General features: G+C 38.5%; 1 protein-coding gene across 3 annotated transcripts; it reads left to right on the top strand.

Moving 5' to 3' along the window:
* Positions 1-46: 46 nt before the first annotated feature.
* PECR (peroxisomal trans-2-enoyl-CoA reductase) lies at positions 47-18,568 on the top strand. Of its 3 annotated transcripts, none has more exons than XM_074828815.1 (8): positions 47-165; positions 3,171-3,304; positions 11,015-11,180; positions 11,846-11,927; positions 14,125-14,221; positions 16,418-16,528; positions 17,107-17,218; positions 17,341-18,568. In XM_074828815.1, the coding sequence occupies exons 1-8, from the start codon at positions 51-53 to the stop codon at positions 17,427-17,429; spliced, it is 906 nt and encodes a 301-aa protein (XP_074684916.1). In that variant the 5' UTR covers positions 47-50; the 3' UTR covers positions 17,430-18,568. The 3 variants fall into 3 exon arrangements, with proteins under 3 accessions (XP_074684916.1, XP_074684915.1, XP_074684914.1); XM_074828814.1 differs by having other exon boundaries at positions 11,003-11,180; positions 11,846-11,924; XM_074828813.1 differs by having other exon boundaries at positions 11,003-11,180.
* The last annotated feature ends 1,774 nt before the right edge of the window (positions 18,569-20,342 follow it).

Raw genomic sequence — 20,342 nt, 5'->3', positions numbered from 1 at the left:
GGCGGGGGCGGCGGCGGCCGTTGTGCGCGGCGCGGTGTGAGGGGGGGAAGATGGCGGCGACGCGGGGGCTGCTGGCGGAGGGGCTGTTCCGCGGGCGGGTGGCCATCGTCACCGGCGGCGGCACCGGCATCGGCAAGGCCATCGCCGCCGACTTGCTGGCGCTAGGTGGGCGCGGGGGAGGGGGGCGCCGCGGGGAGCTCCGGGGGGGGCAGCTGTACGAGGTGGGTGTTGGGGGCGCTGGGCCAGGCGTGAGGTGGAGGCGGAGGAGGGAGCTTGAGGGGGCAGGTCAGGGAGTGGTCGGGGGGGTGGGTGTGTGAGGACTTTATGAGTGGGACGTTGTGACAGAGTTCGGTGAATAGCGGGGAGAGCGAGGTGAGGCTGATGTGGGGCTATGTCTTTTGACCCGCTGGCACTTAAAAGATGAGCTATCCTAAATACGGCGGTCGAAGTGAGGCTATGTTAAACCCAGACCCTTTCTCTCGTGTTCCCTCTTAAGTTTTCTTCTTGCTTAACTGGAGGATTTAGCTGGTTGTTGAAGAGAGTCTTATGGAGTAGTATGGTTTTGAACTGTTGTCTGCACAGTAAACTCAGAGAAATGGTGCTTCTCTCTCAGTGCTTGTGAGAAATGTCCTGAAGTTAAAGTATATCTTCAGTCTGTGCTTTGTGGGTTTTCTTTCTGTACTGATTACAGGGAAGGGGTAAAATCTGGAGCAGAAGGCAGTCTTCTGAGTCATCCACCTTGCAATACCTTTTCTGCAGGTGTCAAGTTAAGTGCTAGGTTTCATCAGCATCAGACTGGTTTTGGATAATCTTTATTATCATTATTGGATTCACTGTCTTCAAAATACTGGCACTAGCATTGTGCCTCATGGTGCCACATGCCCCAGGGTTTGGGCTGTTGAAATGTGCACCATGCCATTTCACTGCGTAGTAAAGAGCTTTCTTTGTTAAGACTGTGTGGTGGGAGACATCTCTGCCTCTCCTAGCCTTTGTCACCCCAGCTTTCCACTTGCTCTGTGGGGCCAAAGTGAGGGCTAGTGCTGCTACCTTTGTATTACTGGGGAACTAAGCATTTTTTTAAGGTGTCCTTACATGCTGCCTTAAAGAGATGCTTTTTAAGCATCACCACACTGTTGGTTGATGATACTACCCAGTTACCTCAAAACTGTACTTAATTTGATCTGCATTATTTTTCTCAAGCAAAATACAAATAACAAAAGTGTGTGTCCGTAACATCCTAAATAGAAAACAAGTCTGCAAATCTCTACAAAGCATGCATGAGAAAATGAAGAAAGAGCTATGGCTTAAGTCTGTCTGAGCAACCTTCCTTACCTGCAGACTTGATGGCTACTCCTGACAAGATGACCGGGAACTATTTCCATGTATACCTTGCGCTTTAGGCTGTATTTTTTTTGGAGGGGGCTGGCTGGACAGAAAATGCCAGGCATGATGTACATTGTGTTTATAACCAGTCTCCTTTGAAGCCTTCTGGACAGATTTAAACCTTTCATCTGGAAACTTGTGCCCTTTTCCCCCTGACCCTATCAGAAAATGATTTGGTCATTTGTGAACAAAAGTGAAGTAGTGTCAGCTTGTACTGTAGGTACCAAGTGTTCCTCAGTGAGTTAGAGTCTCTCCCTCCCCTAATTAGCATATTTAGCAAAAATACCGCCTTTTACTGGACCTTATTCTCTATCAGTGTGTATATTAATCAGCACTTAAGTTGATAAATATAGCTGTACTTTTGTGATTTAGTATTTTGTGTGAATTGGTAATTGTGTGTGCCATTTTATGAACTCTGTGTTAGGTGGTTGTGCAAGTGACAGGAGTTCTTACTTTAAAAAATCAGAAGTCAGAGACTAATATCTTTACATGTGTAGTTTTAAGATGGCCACTGATTGTAGGTGAAGCTCCTATTCCTAGGGATATGTAGTTGCAACACTTCCTTCTGGAAGAATTCAACTCCTCTATTTTTTTTTTTTTTTTTTTTAGTTCTATGTATAGTTTCACAAGACAGCCTGAGCCAAAAGAACAGCTTGCTGCTCTTTACTCCCACTAGTTATTTTGAGTTGATTTTGGTGTTTGTTTAATCACGAGAGGCCAAATTCCGCTCAGTAAAATAGCAACAAAGAAAAAAACACCTGGCAAGATGTTAACATTTTTTTTTGGCTGGTTGAGGGTGTTGAATTGGTTTATGTTAAAGCAGATGAGCAGCAGAGCTGGTATAAGGAAGGGATGGCTTCTGCTGGGATGCTGAGATTATGGAAGGAGGGAACTGGGAGCAAGACCCCCTTGCCTGCTTGGCAATGGAAAGTAGTAATTTGTTTATCCATAATATGAAATTGCATGCCTACTGGATTTGCACTAGGGATTAATTTGGTGAGGTCTGTTCTAGTCTGTGTAGTAGCAATTGCTGAAGCCTTAAAGCTGTCCTGAGTTCACTGGTGTGACAGAAGAAACTAGACTGGTTATAGCGTGAGTGCTTGCCATTTGGCACCTGCATTGTTTTTCTCTGTAGAAGGAGTCCTTCCACCTCCAGATGCTGAAAAAAACAGAAGGCTTGAGCTCCTGACTATTTTTTTTCCTCTCCTTTCTGAGCTAGGATTCTGCAGTGTGTGGCGGTGCCATGGGGAAGCCTCTGTTCCTGCTGTCTGTAGTCTGCTGATAGGAATTAATCTCATGAGGCTATCATCCTTTCCTTCAGACTCTGTAGGGTTAAAAATCTCACTGCTTGTCAAAATTACAGCCAGACACACAGTAAGATTATTTCTGTGGGTTTAGGAGCAAGCATTTTTTTTTTGTAATCAAGACCTGCTGAAACGTCTTTGAATCGCATAATTGGTAGATGAGGCAGCTGTGAGCAGAGGCAGCAAAAGTGATGTCTGACAGCTACTTTGCTGACTCTGCAACTCACAGGCTGTCTTCCCTTCTGCAGGAAGGAGAGGGAACCTTGTGGACATTTTTTTGATTGCTCTTTTCCTGGCACAGTGGGATCTTGTTGCTAAGAAGCACCGACATCAGTCATTTCTCTCTCGCAAGAACTGCAACACTGTTTTCTAGTCAGTGACTAATAAATGCATGTCCTACAAGATATCTCCATGATGTTGTTAAAAACCTAGCGTAAGTGTAATTTTAACTGTGTTAAAGGATGTTTCATTTTGTCTCTACAGGTTGCAGTGTTGTTATTGCCTCTCGTAAATTTGACCGATTAAAAGCTGCTGCAGAAGAACTGAATAATACATTTTCTTCCATGAGTCCTGCCGAAGTGACTCCCATACAGTGCAATATCCGCGAAGAAAATGAGGTAAAGACTAGTGAATTTGTTCTGGGGCTTAACATCTCAAAAGCATATTGTGTATATAAATTCTCAGATCTCCAAAGGTCTCCTCAGGCCCTCTCAAAAGTGGCTTAGATCGGGGGAAAGGTGCAGTAAAGCACTGTTAAATTGATCTAAAGATGTGTTTTCAAGGGAAGACCATTTGTTAGCCACCTAAGCAAGAAAGCATTTGTAATGGCACAATATTTTTCTCACAATGCATAGGTATTTCAGATATTTCTGGGAGAAGCAGGCCTTGGAACTGGCATGTTTTACAGCCAAGCTGGAGCCCACTTACCATGGTTCTGTGTCACATTTCTGTGACAGCAGTGAGGGGGCGTTAACTTGTGAAGATGGAGACCTTAGAATAGTTCCTTCAAACAGGAAGTCATAGCATGGAATCTCAACGCTTGTGACTTGACAGAAGTGCCCTGCATTGTCAGTTTTGCTTGTATTAAAGGAAGAAAACCCCACAGATAGTATTATTTTTAGCCATGTTTCAAATTTTGGTTACAGTTAGAGGTGTGCCTCATTTCAAACTATTACTATCCCAGTTGAGTTTTTTCATTTTTCTTTGTATTACAAAAAATGGAAGATAAAGAGCAAAAGTATTTAATCCAGGTTTTTCAGAAGTCTGCATTCACCTCCTAATTTTTTAATCTGGGTTATTAAACATTTAAAAGTCCAGCATGAGGTTGGACTTTTAACTCACTGAAGACAGCTAGAAAATATTCCAGTAACCACTGATTGCCACATTTTTCTTAACCTTTCAAAGTCTCTGTTAAATTCTAGCATAACTTAAAGAAATATTAACGGCTTTCAGTAGCTATGTAGATTCTGGAAATATCCTAATATACAATCATAAAGCAAATAAAAAAATAAAACTATTCCCTCATGGAACAGCTCGTGCCATAAAATATTTATGGTGATATACTTAGACTTTCTTTTCTGAAGGAGATGAACCCTGGGGCTATGCAGTATGTCACTTCACCTACCAGTGAATTTTAGGTTTGTATTTACTAGCATCAGCAGTGCAACGTAATAGGTTATGACAGATGTCAGAGGGCAACTTACATGATTAAAGCTACAGGAAAGAAAACAATTAAGGGGAGAGAAAAAGCTTAAGCCTTCTTTCACATCACTGTTCTTGCAGAAAGTACTCTGGGATGCTTAATAACCTTCTGCAGGTGAATCTTATTTCTGCATCAGTTTAAAAATGATTTAATGGGAGCTGCAGTGTTCTGAGATGGTAGAGGGCTTGGATGGTGAAATGAGGTAATCTCCACTAAACAAAGTGCCATTCCTTCTTTGTTTCCTGTTTATTAAGTGTGGCTAAATACATATCTAACAAAACAGTCTTAGATGGCTTTGGAAACTTTTTTGAAGGTGCTTTTAAAGCCTTTTTTATAGTGCTGTGTAAAGTGTTTAGGCATTATTCTATGTTACCGGTAGCCATGTTCGTATGTGGAGAAACTTCTGTCTTTGGTATTACCCTGCAGTTTCATCTTAGAATTGTCTTGTTTCCAGTTTAGTTTTAAGCTCTACTCATTTACAGACACACCAGAACGTTCTTAGAACTTTTCATATGATACTGGAGAAGCCTCTATCAGGTGTCTCCTGCCAGTGGAAGTTCTCATAAACCATTGTCATTTCAGATCCATATCTATTGAAGAGGGGGTTCAGAGGAATAAGGTAGATTAAACTTCAGTCTTGAATTTTTCAGTCATCGACTCAGTCTTACAGTTTGACTCACATCAGTTCTTCAGTTGCTTGCTCTTCTTTCTGTGGAAGTCCTATTTAGAAAAAAATCACTATGAAAATTTTGTAAGCCTTTTGTGGAAGCTTTGAATAAGGAATGCAGTTTCTGTTGCATGTTAACATAAGGACTTAAGTGTACCCACTAAACAAATATTTATCTATTCCAGATGCCCATCTCCAAGACCAGATATTTTTACAGGTTAGAGACATCCTGTGATTTTTTGTTCTTTAGCTCTCGTTTTCTGGCTCTATCCTCCTCTGTTAGCTCTTTAATGCTGAGATTCTCAAAGACTGCTAAATCCTGGTGACTTGTTACTTAATTTCTAAAATTAGTATTGGACCAGAAATGTGTGGATCATGTTTTCAGCTTTTAAGTTTGTAGTGATGATAGCACTTCCTTAGGTGCTTCGTGTTTGTGAGTTGAAGCTAGATAAACTCAAATTAACAATTGGTAACTTACACTGTTAAAAACTGTCAGAGCTTAGAACTGAGGGATGTGGCAGATTTTTTTATTATATTTGCTAAGAGCAGCAATGATGAATATTTTTTCCTAATTTGCACTTGATTGCCTTGCAGAGACTAGAGGAAAAGTACCTTTGGGCTTTTACTTCTATTCAAAGAATGTTGTACATCCACTTTCAAAACCTATTCCATTCTTAATCTAAAATCTAGTGCCTGGGACTTGGAGTCTTAGGAACAGGGATCAATAAAAGATATAGTGAAGGATTTTTCTAGACTAAGAGATAAATCTTGAGTAGAGGCAACACAGCAATATAACTCACTTCAGCATTTTCACAAATACAGGAGCAGCTTACTGTCTGCATTGGAAGATGGGGTGAAAGTGCATTTAAATTTCTGGCTTCTCTCCCAAAAGAAACAAGACTTGTACAGCTGTGTTGGCTCTGAATGCTACTCATTAATAACTTTACAACTCATTATCTGCTTTCAGCATAGTATGAGTAAAGAGTATTTACCTCAGAAATTCATGGAAGCACATTGTTAGGTAGAGAGAACAGCCCCTGTGAGTATTCCCTGTGAGTTGTTACATCATCTTTCTCAGCTCTTATACCAGGTACCAAAGAATGTGTGAAGGAGAAAAACCTTATAAATGTTTCAACAAGGGAAAAAAATTTAGGAGTGCAAGCCTCCTTAGATGTCAGAACTGATCCATCACAAGCTACAAAGCCCAGGAAGCTTCCTGAACTACATAATTCATTTAGTATATCCTTCTCTTTGACATCTCACTAATACCTTTCTAAGAGTAAATATTTCTCTTAAAGGAAGCCACTGTGATCACCTGTAGGAACAAGCCATCTGTTCTTGTTGTGCCATGCCTTTTATTTCTTTTTTTCATCCCTTCATCTCCATCAATTGTTCTGCATTTCTCTAAAGGCCCCTATGAATTTTGTCCTGCTTTTAATTTTATAATCAGCCGAACTGGAGGGAGGGACTTTGAGTAGAGGGGATCTAAGAAAGATGAAAGTGCTTTCAGAATTGCCAGATGATTTTTATTTTTTTTTTTGCCTCCTACTGCAAATCTTAAAGTAACTGAACTTCTTTGAAGATGTCACATTCCTCTTGCATGCTCTAGTTTGCATCTGTAAAATTCAAGCATTAGAAGATTCATCCCTCATTGTATAGTGCAGTATGTCTGTTAGAGCTCTTTCTGGCCTAGGAAGAGTCAGAAAAGCTGCTGTAAATTAATTGCTGCAGAATCTTGATGGCAGATATCATGGGAATAGCTTAATGAATTCACATTTTTAAGTCTCTTAATCTTCATTCTCAGAGGCCCTCTTGCTTTCTAGCAAAGCTTACTTTTCGTTTAACATGCAAGAAATAATCTTGCTTGATGGAGGATTTTCAACCACTGCATAACCTGTCAATCTTATTTCTGTCATGAGTTTGCTGTTGCTGCTTTTGGCTAGTTTTCCATTGAGTGTTTTGTAAAGGATAACAAACCTGGTTTGTTTTTAAAGATGGAAGAGTAGAGGGTTCTGGGATGCCAGTAAGAGCACCTGGGGTTTCTATGTTCTGTCTTCATGAGGCCTTATCCTGAAGCAGTGGTCGTGCACCTGTCCCTTATCCTGTGGTCTGGAGTGTATGTAGTGATCATTATTGCTTCTTAGTAATTATGAAGCTGAAGTGATTCTAATTATTTGGATATTTTCTAGGACTGCCCACATAATGTGTTGAATATAACAACAGCAGGTCAGTTTGCTCTTGCTGAGATGCAGGCCAGACAGCTCTGTGTGTGTGTGTCTCTTCTCAAACCAAGCTTTTTCCAAATTCCAAGGATCTAATTAATTCCAGTGCCTCAATGTGACAGTGGCTAGAGTGGAGAAGAGACACCCCATCCTTTTTCCATATGAAAAGAGCTTTCTATTTATCTTTGTAGGTGTTCTGAAGGGAAAGCATGTGTTTGTGTGTCTTAAATGTTGAGCTACAGCAAATCTATTGATGGGGGAAAGAAAGATGTGAGGAACCTGTTACCATTGTAAAGCCTTTGTGCTATATGCTCTGGATGAACACTTCTTTAACTGGCATCTAAATAAGTAGAAGATATATCTAGGTAAGAGGAAGATAAAACCTTGTACTTCTAGTAGGCTGCTGTTCTTGAAATCAGTAATTTGTAATTCTGTGCACAGTGTCCTCTTTCCATACTCAAGACTCGCAAGACTGCTGCTGGACCAGACCCTGAGGGTAAAACCTATCACTTGAACATCTGACAAACAAGACTTCTTGAAACGGACTCAGTACAGTATTATTTAGCACTTACGTTGTGTCTGAGTTGACAAGTAGCTTTCCTTTTCCAATAAACTTTATAGCTTAGCAGAGTCTCATTTGGTTTATAAATACGTAATGCCTGTCTCTGTGATGCCTGTAGTGGAAGACCGTGGCTTGGTGGGGAGCTGTGAATAAGAGATTCCTGTTGTCATACTTTAAAATAACATAGCAATAACACAAAGTAAAAATACCTGTTATCATTGTGCAAGAATGTCTACTAGTTCTGGTCCCCAAATAGCAAATCTCTAACACTCTGTAGTGGGTAGTTTGCCTGTTGAGTTTTATTCAAGTTCAAGGTGACCTGTGAATGCATGGGCACATTTGTCCCTTTTCTCTGTGTTGGTGAGTACTGTAATCTTAGTTATCTCTGAAAGTTTGCTACTGCATAATACTTTTGAGTTCCAGTCACACAAAAAAGGTCCTTACTGAAGAGCTCCAGTCTTCTCATTATGTCTGAAGTGCCTGATTTTGTTCTTTTTGGTCTCTTTCAGAATAACAAACTATTATCTCTACCTTGTGCAGTTTTGCTTTGCTTCCAGAAAGAGCCTTTATTAGCTTTTTTTATGAAGTTCTTTGCATGTGGATTTTTAAAATTTAGGAATAGAAAGGAATCTTTAGTTCTCACTGTGATTTAAATGTGTTTTACCAGACCCTCTTCTCACTGTGCTGGTGGCTGCTGTCACCATGTTTACTGTAATTGGGAGAAGCACTGCAATGATGCTTTCTCTACCACACAGAAGACACTGTGAAGATTGCGATGGTTGGAGCCATCTGAGCTGTCACTGGAGAGCCTGCTAGCCTTTGCTGGGTTTCAGAAAGCAGAACTGATACGCATTTGTTTTGGTTTTTTTATTGCCCTGGGAATATGGTGCAACAAGTAGGAACAACAACAGAGTTTCTTAAGATACAACATATGAACCATTTTGAATTGATATGTCATAGCAGGTTTTGTCCACCTATTGAAAACTTGTAATGTCTCAGTGGATTTTTCTTCTGTTAATTTGTCTTTTGTTGGGTTTTTTTTATGATTCTTAGCTTTTTCCTTTTCTCTCTCTCTTCCCCCCCAGCCTGAATAGCCCTGGTCTGTTCAAGCATTCCTTGTACTGAAACCATTTCTCTTCCATAAATGAGCCCATACTTCAGTGACTTATGGAGAACAATATTCAAAGCAAGATTCTCAAGCTGACAAGGAGAAGAGTTTTATATGGCTGAGAAAAGCATAAGTTTTGCTGCCTAGCGAGACATAACTTACTTTTCTCTGGTTGTGAGCAAACCTGGAAGTCTTTCTGGCATGGTGGTTCTCACAAGTCGTGGGTTTGGGACTGCTGTCACAGATGTTTTGTTTTTTTGGTGTTTTTTTTCCTCAGATCCCAAAAGCTTCAGTAACTGATATGAGGAACAAGATGACATTCAGAACTTGAAAATAGTGATTTAGGTATCAAAATTATTTTCTTAAGACCTTTTTTCTCAGCAGGCATCTGTTTTTCAGTCAGGCTTCAGTCCCTATATGTTTGTTTAGGTGTTCTTCTTTGGAGAGATGCGTCCTTACAGGGTCCATACTATCCTGTTAAACCATCCTGAACTGTTAACAGCAAAAGCTGTAAGGCAACTATTTATGAGACTTGAGTTGGAGACACTCTTGGTGAGATACAGATCATAGAATCATAGACTGGTTTGGGTTGAAAGGGACCTTAAAGATCATCTAGTTCTAGCCCCCCTGCCATGGGCAGGGACACCTTCCACTAGACCAGGTTGCTCAAAGCTCCGTCCAACCTGGCCTAGAACACTTCCAGGGAGGGGGCGTCAACAACAAATCATGCATTGCTTGTTCTTGTATTTCTGATGTTTCCTACTGCTAACTCAATACAGAGGAAGGCTGATTGAGATCCTTCCCCTTGTCAAATCTGTTTCAGCAGCAGCATCGCTCCTGCTGTTTGGTTTTTGGGGTTTTTTTGGTCCATGTTTTCTTTGACCACAGATGCTAGATTAATTTTTTATATATGCTTGAGTAGGAATAACTGGTGTGTGCTACCTAGTTATGATAGGTAATGTAAGCAGGAAACAGTCATGTTGTCCCATTTCCCCTGTTTCTTGCGATGAAGGTTAAATTATTAAGCAGTTGTTCTAGAGTTGTTATTACTGTTTTGTAATAGGGAAAAAAATACATCAGCTCTGGTATCTGTAAAATCTTTGAATGCTTTGAAATACATTTCCCTCCAGAAATTCTCTTGTGTTTAGTGTGAGTGTGTGGCAAACCTGTTGTACTTCCAAAACAGAAGAAAATGCAAGAGACTTAGTTTACAGCCTGTAGCTCAGATTAGGTCAGTGTTAGAACTAGGTTTAGATTCTCAGAATCTCTTTCCTTCCATATGAATTTAAGCCACTGCTTTTCTGCACTGACAGCTCTTTAAGTAAAACGTCTATTGTTATTTGCTATTGTTAATACCTTCTCAGAGTACCCAAAGATAAATAGTGCCAGACAGTGCTATAAGTGCTCATCCTGCTTATAGACAGAAGGTATCTGCTTAGTCAAATATTCACCTTTCTTTTGCTAAAGAAGACAACTTGCAGTATTTCCAGAACTTTTTAGTTTATGTTTTGTAGGGTAACAAACTTTCTTGGTCTGCGTAAGAAGATTGGCTGTTGCCAAATTATATGTCAGAGCTTTAGTGAATCTACAAAACTTGTAGATAGGAATGTTGAAACTTCACAAGATGACTTGTGTTTTCTATTTAAAATGCTCATGTATATGGGTCAGATGAAAAAAACAGTAGCTACATTATATGGAACTCTTCCAGCATCTGATGTGAACACCCCTGCCCTTGTGAAAAATGTCAGGAGATTCTCAGTAGGTCTTAAGAAGCAGGCTTTTGTATGTGTTTATTTTTACAAACCTTTGGCGGCTTAAACCCTCTTCTTCTTTCAGTGCTGATATTTTAGATAGCACCTGTATTATACCAGGAAGATTTCATAAGTAAACATGGACTCAGCTCAATCCTTCTTGACTGACTAAACCTGTCACACCAATCTTCCAGTCTCTCTGAAGGCTGGTACCTCCTCTTTATGTGTGAGAAGGATATGAGAGATAAAATACTGTCTGAGAAAGAAATTTGGGTATGCTTAATCAGCATACCACACTAACAGACATTGTTTCAGGTAGAAGCTTTGGTGAAGTCTACACTGAGTCTGCATGGGAAGATTGACTTTCTGGTGAATAATGGAGGGGGCCAATTCGCAAGTCCTTCTGAAGCCATCAGTGCTAAAGGCTGGAATGCTGTGATAGACACAAATCTGACAGGGACCTTCTACTGCTGCAAATCAGGTAAGGACTGAACATTAAGTGTTTTTCCATTATTTGTTTTGGTTTTTTACAGCAATGCCAGAAGACAAGAAATGTAAAGATTCCCTACCTTCTTTTTTCACACTTATCTGATAGTGGATATTTGTTTTCATGAATCTCATCCAAAGCTTTACATTAAACTGTACATTGCATTTGTTCATGTATACAAACATACATTTAGGCAAGTACGATCTTCTGGTTAAGGCCAGGTTTGGGGAGTAGTTGGCTTGGATACTCACTTAAAAGACCATAGGAAAACCACTTAGCTTCTGTGGCCTGTATTCACTGTGTGTAACACAGGAAGAGATTTCTCTCCCATCAGGGATGTAAATTTAAAGTTAAATTTAAGTATGATACATGATTCTCGGATAGCACTGGGAATGTGGAAATTAAAGTAATTTACATGGAAGCATGAAATCTTGATTTCCACCAACAGGCGGCTTGACAAACATTGAGCCTTACCTGGACCACACCTGTTATCAGCAATCCAGTGGTGAGGCTATGGTACAAAGAGCAGATTGTTTACTTAAATCTGCACAGGAAATCTGTAGTGTAATTGGAGTTAAGACTCCAAATTTGGTCCTGTTGGCAAGTTCATTTGATGCATTTCTGCTGATATTTATAGATTATCTTCCTCCTTCATACAGTGTACAATGCCTGGATGCAGCAACATGGAGGAGTCATTGTCAACATTACTGCTGCCGTGAGAAATGGGTTTCCTGGAATGTCGTAATATATATATTTTATTTTTACATTTTCCTGTGGTTTTCCCCTAGAAGTACTAATTGCTCCTAAATACTTCATTTTAGAAAGGTGTGCACTGAGCAGCGGCAGAGTATAGAAATCCAGTGGTTATGTCAAGAGAGAGCAGTAGCATCACTTGGCTGTGTGTGTGGGGATCTCTTATTAATTCAGTACAAATGGCATCTCTGGTCTCTGTCAACTTGTTTGTAAGAAACTATGAAGCAAGACTTGCCAGTGAAGCTTTCGCTGAAAATGGTGTGCTAGTGGGACTAGTTGCACTGAAATGTAACTTTTACTTGTTCTCTCTCCAAATTTCTGGATGGTTTGCAAGAAGTTGGCACCTGTTTTCCTCTTCTAACGTCAGTTTACAGGTCTTGATGGTGTAATAAGTTATGGGACTGGGAGTAGGAGGAGAATTTCTAGTATGTTACCAGATTTTGGCTTTGTCCTTCTGGTCGGGTAATGTCTGCCTTTCCCATTTTCCTTTTTACTCTCACTTTGTAACTGTCTTTCTTGGAGAAGGTCTCTGATGCAGAGAAGTGGTTCTATTTGCTCTTTTCTTGACTGGGAGAAGGCCCTTGAGTACAAACGTATTACCGTGTTTGTAGTTCTTTTATACTGACACAAGTGATCACAGATGTCTGCATGAACATGCAGCATCCTCTCCGTATCCATATGCGTACTATATTTGTTCAAATTTCTTTATGCTCAAAATGGAGGTGACAGGAATCTTCTGATTTGCAACTTTTCCTCAAAAAAGTTCAAATTTGTTGAAAGAGAAATAATGTTCAGAAAATGAATTGTTTCAGTTATTTTCTTTTCAAAGGAAATTTCAAAGTTGTCAAAATGCAGCATTTTGACAGTTTCTTAAATTAAAAAAATCTGAATTTCTTCTTTGAAACTACCTTTTTTTAAAATTTTTAAACTGAATTTCTAGTGAAGAAAACATCAAAATGTAATTTGAGCAAATGTTACATTACCTCTCTTTGTCCTGATTCAGGATTGAAAATTTTCAAAAGTTAAAATTTTTAAGGAACAGCAGAATATTTTCTCACTAGCTTGTTCTTGGCAAAATAATTTTAGAGATCCACAGGGTGGTGCTGAAGCTACAGTTACTTGCGTTTCTCCACCCTGGTTTTCTGGTTGAAATGCCAACGGCAAATAGGCTGAAGTGATATTTGAGAGTTGAACCAATAGATAAAAAAACCTAATTCTGAATAACAGTGGAAAAAAGTTTCCCAAATAACTGTTGTGTGTGAATGTAGACGTAAGGACAAAACTACTTTCAAATTAAATTCCTGTTGAATTGATATTTGTTTTAGAAATGTACTATTGAAAAAGACTTGAGTTTACAAGTCCAGCCACCACTCATGCCAAAAATTACCTGATACAGTTTTTCATAAGTATTAATTTTGAACATAAAACCAGTCAAGTTTGTTTGCTCATAGTGTGCCTGGAGGGTATTTATTTCAGGTGTAAACGTATGAATAACTTGGGTTTTTTTAAGTTTTTCTTATTCCTTTCCTGGTATTTGAGAAGGTTCTGTATCTATATCCTCGAAGTCTGTTTTGCTAGGCTAAAGGAACTAAATTCTGTTATTTTCCTCTGAGTCCCACTGTCTGCTGTTCATCACTGCAGTAGTTTTGTCTGCATTTGTTCAAGCTTTATAATCATTTCAGATTAGTTTCCTATAGGAGCAAGGTGTATGAGATCACTCTGCCTATGGTTGTCTCTATCTCCATCCACCTACAGTAATTTTTGAATAATGGCTTATTTTAATCATGTTTGTCAAAAGATCTAAACTATTTTTCAGACCACTGACCTTCCAAGTGTTGCTCTACCTGTGCAGCCTACCTTTCATAGTTTTACACAGTTTGAACTTTGTCTCCCAATTTTTTTTCAGTTTATAAGCCTGCTTCTGCAGTAGAATGTAGCTGACATCATGTCACGCTGGGGAAGAGATAAGTATTTCCAGAAATGACAGAAGATCATAGCATAGCTTGTTTAAACTGTGAAGCTGTGGTCAAACTTACAAACTGGAAAAATGTCTCTCTGAGGGAGAGAGAAAGAGAGGAAGCCATAGAAAGCTACTCTGACTGCCCTAGTGAGGCTGCAGTAGAATTAACTTTGGGCACTGTTAGCTGAGAGAACAGATGCTTCTTTTGCTTTCTCTTCTCAATAGGCATACAGGAGCTGCAAGAGCTGCAGTCAGTAACCTGACCAAGACTTTAGCTTTAGAATGGGCCCACAGCGGAGTAAGAATCAACAGTGTTGCTCCTGTAAGTGATGGCAAATGATCTGATTAAACTTAGTCATCATACATGTGCATGGTTAAAACTTTCAGAGCAAAAAGGATTTTCAAATCTATTGCCTGTAACTGTTCGTGGATTATTTATGTATTTATTTATTTGTAATTCCCTCATCTATGTTCCTCAGGTCATTTGAGAGTGTTTTGTACTGTCTGGAGGACAAGCCAGGGATGTGGGATAAAATTCCTTTAGCTTTCTGTGTTGACTTGGCACTCTTGTTTGGATTTTTTCTAGCTTAAATGAAATGATACCTGGGAGGAGTTGACCTGTCTTATAAACCCTTGACATAAAATTACCAAATGATTTGTGTTTCAGTAATGGTTACATTATTTCTGAGTTCACAAAACTTTTTCTATTTGAGGTTTGGGTATGCTGATGGTTTCCACCTGTGTTTACAAAGTTATTTTGAAAGTCTCTGAATGTGTCACGTAATGTATTTTACTTTGTCTTCTACATGTTAAATTAGATTAGTTTTAGGCATAAAAAGACTCTATTTGGAGTGGACCTTGTCTCAAAGAAATTATATGTAAAAATGTGTGTTCTGATTTTTTTTCTTATCAAATATATGCAGACAGGAAACCACTATACAGGTCAGCTAAAATATGCCTGATTCATTTCTGAGGAAGTAGGTAGTGTGTAGCAGTTGTTTCAAATAACTGTGTGAAAAGAACAGATATATTTTCTAGTGCATGGTGCTGCAGATTGTGTGATCTGTTGTGATTTGTGTAATCTTCACTCTTAACTGCAATTTATTTTGCACATTTACTCCCTTGAAAACAAAGGAGGAAAGGTAAACATTGTCCAGCTACTTCTATAGTCAGAATTTACCTTATCTCACAGTATAGTTAAGTGTCAGATTTGTTTAACTGGTCCCTAGGATCTTTCTACTATCTTTGTAGGATGAGTGTATATCCTGTTGTGCCTCTTGTCCTAAAACATCTGGCTCACTTTCTTTGGTGTAGCACAGAATGCTGAATGGCAGACATGTGATGATCATTCAGGTAGTGGCTCTTATGTAGCCTCTGTGAGGCCTAACTCATCTGGAGACTTGTTAAATATTAAGATCTACTGGCTTGCTTTTCCTGTTTATTTCCTTTTTCTGATTTATCAAGTCTTGGGGAAGTAAGTAATTAAGACAGCATTATTATGTGAATATATTTTTCAGGCATGCTAATTACCTGATGAATCATACTAATTATACTTTATAGCACATGTCAAAAATTCTTTTTGACAAGCACATGCTTCAGTGATTTGGGTTTTTCGGAAGTATTTGCTAGCTTTATTACTATGCTGGTAACAAAAATCCATGTTGTAGTTACAGTAATACTTCTGTCACCTTCATGGACACACTAGGTCTATGGTAACCATACAAAACTTACTGCCTTACAGGAGCAGAGTAACTTGTAGGGAATGGGTACATAGAGAGGGAAACATGCGTTCTAAAAAAAATAGTTTCACATGTGAGTTACTTCCTTAGCTCCCAGAATATAGTCACTCACATTTCACGGACATCTTAGAAGAGAAATCTTAGCGTATACTCCATGGATGAATTCAGATTTTATTATCGTAAATCTGAGTCCCAAAGTTTCTGCCATAACTCATCTGTGTAACCCTGTGTTCCCACTGCTGTATCCTTCATATTCTCTCTCAGGTCTAAATTGGACTGTATAATCATCAGAGCAAAGACAGTCACCCCTTTCTGTTTCTATAGCAGCTAAGTAAAGAGTCTGATTTTACTGTGAATTATGGAAGCAGACAGATTTCACAATTAGAATTCAATCTAGTGTTCTTGCAGATAGCAAGAAACTGCTGAGAGCTTGTTCCTGGGGCTTTGTAGTTTTCTGCTGTAAACTAATATGAAATGCTTGTAATTTCAGAACAGTCTTTGAGTATCTTCTTTATACTCTCCACTTTATTGAAGTGACAGTGGAGAATTGGAATAATCTGAGTTACTTACTGTGCTTGAATAGAGATGCGGATAGCAGCCAAATTACCTGCTTGTATAAATTATACTATTCCATTAAATTTAAAATCTTGCATTCAAGTGTTGTTTAGATTGTTTAATCCCACAGAAAATCCCAGTAATGACAGCTTCACAATTTTACAATGATCACAGTTTAAACATATGCAAGAGAACTTAATTTTCACTATTCTGTTTTAAAATAGGGATTAGTATTTTCAGAAACTGCTCTTGCAAACTATGGAGAACAAGGTGCAATGATGTGGTTAAAGAGCATACCAAAGGTTCCTGCCAAGAGGTCAGCGGTTCCTGAGGAGGTAACGTATTTCAGAACATTTGTGATATTTCTACTTCTGTGTTTCTATTTTGAAGCCACTTTATTATATGGAGATCAAAAAAGGCACTAGGATGGAATATTATAAAAGAAAAAAAGCTTTTAGTAACGTGTAGTAGTGCCAAGTGGGAGACTTGACCAGTAGTCACTGTTACACTGAAACTTGAATTTAGATGCCTCTTACAGCTGAAGTGTTGCATAGTAGACATTAGCTCCTGAAAAGGTTGACCTCCAACAGGGAGTCAAAATGCATATTAATGTGAAATAAGAGTATCTTAAAAGTACTCAGCTCTCTTCCACCAAGAACGTCCATCTTTGATAAACTGGTCAACTTTTTTGTTTGATTTTTGGCATCTGATGCTGATCTTTGAGAGCTTACTGGTTTTCATCTGTTTTGTACTTGAAGTCTGTGGCTGGGAAGATGGCTTTAAGACTGTTACGGTTTTCATTACTGAGTAGGAAACGTTGCTATGTCTTGCCTATAAAAATTTTTACAAGCGTCTTTGACATGAACAATTCCCAGCAGTTTAACAAAGATTAAAATTGTCATTCTTTTGTTAGATCTCGCCTGCAGTGTGTTTCCTACTGTCTCCAGCTGCTTCTTACATAACTGGGATAACCATGGTCGTGGATGGTGGCCAGAGTTTATATAGCCAGATCTTAGAAATACCTGGTAAGAAACGGGCTACAAAATAATGCCCTTCAAGTGATTGAAGTTGGGCAATGGGAGGACACGAAAGTAAAATCCCTAGTTTATCAATCAACTAAGTATGTTGTTTTATTTGTTTTCCTCAGATCATGACAGATGGCCCTCACCACCAGAAGGAAAAAATTCTGAAATGCTTAAAAAGCTGCTTTCTGGCAAGCTCAAGCCAAAGTTGTAAAAGATTTCACCTTATTCTCAGTTGCACACTTGCTGATAATCTTGCTTTGTGATTGGGGCTTATTAATTTCAGTAATGTAATTTTTTTTGCTCATACATAACTACATTGAGTGCTTTGATTTTCTTTGGTTTATATTTAAAAATTGAAAGGCTGTACATAGGAATTTCTTTGAAAACACTCACTGCCCTGAAAACATTTAGTCTTTTGGGAAGGGAAGGTATAAAATATAAATTCTCCATTTGCACAGGCATTAAGTAATGATGAATCTCAGTCAGAAGTGTATTAAAAAAAATACTTATTTTGACATGAAGCGGGCAGAGAGGGAATATTTTGGAATCCTTCTATTCTAACCTTGAGGTAGCTGTTAGCTCTACACTATTTCTGTTCAGCCACACACCAAGTGTTCAATGATGATTGTAAAGACTGTGTAGGTATTTCTCTGAAAATAATTTAAAATAAGGCAGAATACTGTTATTAATGTTTCATACTAATGTAGCATACCATATTGGAAATGTTTTGAATTGTTTGCAGATATAATGACATAATGGAGTTGAGCTGGCTGCAACTTAAATTTGATAATAGAATCATCAGATAATAAGCTTTAACGTACAGTGATGGAACACAGTATAGATTCAACAATTTAACATGCAAAATCTTGAAGCAAAAGCTGTGGTGTATCTTGCAGTGCTTTCTGTAGTATGCTATACTGTTAAAGGAGAAACTTGGAATCCTTCATTTACCAGTTAAAATGCTTTCTATTCATACTGTGTTGTCTTACAATGTTAGCACAATTTTGTTTATCAGTGTCTCTAAAATAGGTTGTGATTTTTGTGGTCAATGCAGAGATTCCATTTAAAAAATAGAAATCTTTCAATGTGTCACTTGAAGAGGCTACATTTGTCGTTACTTTTAAAATTCCCTTTAAGGCAAGTGTTCCCATGTCTCATAACTTTTATCAAAATACAAAAAATAAGTTACTGTGGTTGCTGTAAGAAGTGAAATTTGTGGAATCAGGTTGCTGGTATAGAAGTGACCTCTTTAATACTTCATTTTGGATTGAATGTAAGAGTATCTGCCAGTTGTATGTTCTCTGCAAAGGTGTTTGAATTCTGTGTCTCTCATTAAAATATGGGAACTTACACAGGTACGTGTAGATTGTTTTTTCACAAAAATCTGAATGCCAGTTTTGTGGGGGAGGAGGGGTATGAGCCAAAATGCTTCTCCTTCTGATATATCCTCTTTCCTTAGTAACTGGGTGGTCATTTATGTGGTTGTGAGAAACTCGTACAGAGATAAAATCAGATTTTTTCAAACCTCTTGTGCAAGGTATATTCTGATCATTGCAAATATTAGTTCAGGGTACACAGCAAGAAAATTCCTGGAAGAAAATGCACCTGTTAGATAACTAGCTCTAAAAGCCCAGCCCATTGCATTTAAGTGAAATTATTTAGTTTGTTAAGAGATTATTTCTACATTCTTAACATTTTTCTGTAAAAGAAGGTTAAACATGAACAGGCTTGAGACTTGTGGAATTTACGTTCTCTTCATGTTTGACTGTGAGCTGCTATGGTATGTGTAGACTGTAGATTTGATGTGTAATGGAAGTAATTTGATAAAACTAAACTATTATATCCCAGAACTGTTTTCTACAGGATTTGAGCATAAACTTGGAAATAATTATTTTATATTGTTGCAAATTTCCTCTGTAACTTTGCTGAAGTCTGAATATTCATAAAGAGGGGAGGTTTATACATAATGATGGGTGAAATGCATCACTCAGTGAAATGGAACATGAGAAAGGTGAGCATTCTCCTGTGTGGGAGACATGTTCAGTCTGCAGTTAATATACTCCTTCACAAGTAAGAACTGTAAGAAACCTTTCTGCTTGCACTGAATACAAAGAACTTTTACTTGACCTTGCTGTCTTCAACTTCCAGCAAAGCAATGGATGTATTAAGAAGATCTAAGCTAGTTCTTTAGAAGAGGCTTGTTCCTGTGTGTGCTTTTTTCCCTGGCAAGGAGTTGGAACAGCCAGCATTGTGGAGCTGTAATGTGCTGCACCTTAGTGCAATAGGGGAATATACTCAAAATATTCTAGGGGTAAGTATGGTGTAAGAATACACAAAAATACATCCTTCAAAAGAGAAGGGGAAACATCGGTGTTACCAGTTTTGTCTGCTTTTTTTTCAGTAATAATGCTAATGTCCCCCATGTGTTGAGGCTTACTGTGCACAATATTAAAATTCTTATCATATTATACTGGATATCAGCATAGTAACTCTTTTGCTGTAATGGTTTTGCAATGATCACAGCCTTTTTTTCTTCTTTTTTTTTTTTTGCTTTGCACTTTTTCTTCTTGCAGGAGGGAGACCATGAAATGTTTACTTCTCAGAACAGAGGTTTTATTTTGGTCGTTGTCTCTTCAGTCCATTTTTATGCAGATTAAAATTATTTTAAAAGTTTTGCAGTGCCTTGCAGAAACACAGTGTTGTGTCAGCTGGCAGCATGAATGTTTCAGGTTTCTGCTGCAGATAATATCAGCTGTAGCAAAGCTCTTCCTACGCAGTTGTAATAACAGCACTTGATCAAAGGGCATTGAGAGGTTAAAAAAAAAATGGGTGTGGTAACAAAAACATCCTTGACCTGTATAAGATTTAGGTATCTGAAGTTCAGAGAACAGGGCTTAATTTTATTTTTTTTTATTTTACAAGGGAGGTGAATGTGACTGTGTGAAAAGGGCTAAGGAAGGGCTAAGGATTCCTCCTTAGGAGGAATCAAGGAGATTTATTGACTAAACACTGAAACTTAAATGTTTGCTGCACTGTACAGTTGTAATAAGCAAAGAGAAGAATGTCAGAATGACAGTTACATTTACCATTCTGTTAGAAATCTCTTTTCAGTTGCTTTAATGTT

Source organism: Strix aluco, chromosome 6 (genome assembly GCF_031877795.1).
Source record: "Strix aluco isolate bStrAlu1 chromosome 6, bStrAlu1.hap1, whole genome shotgun sequence".
Lineage (NCBI taxonomy): Eukaryota > Metazoa > Chordata > Aves > Strigiformes > Strigidae > Strix > Strix aluco.
This window is presented reverse-complemented; position numbering and strand designations above follow the sequence as displayed.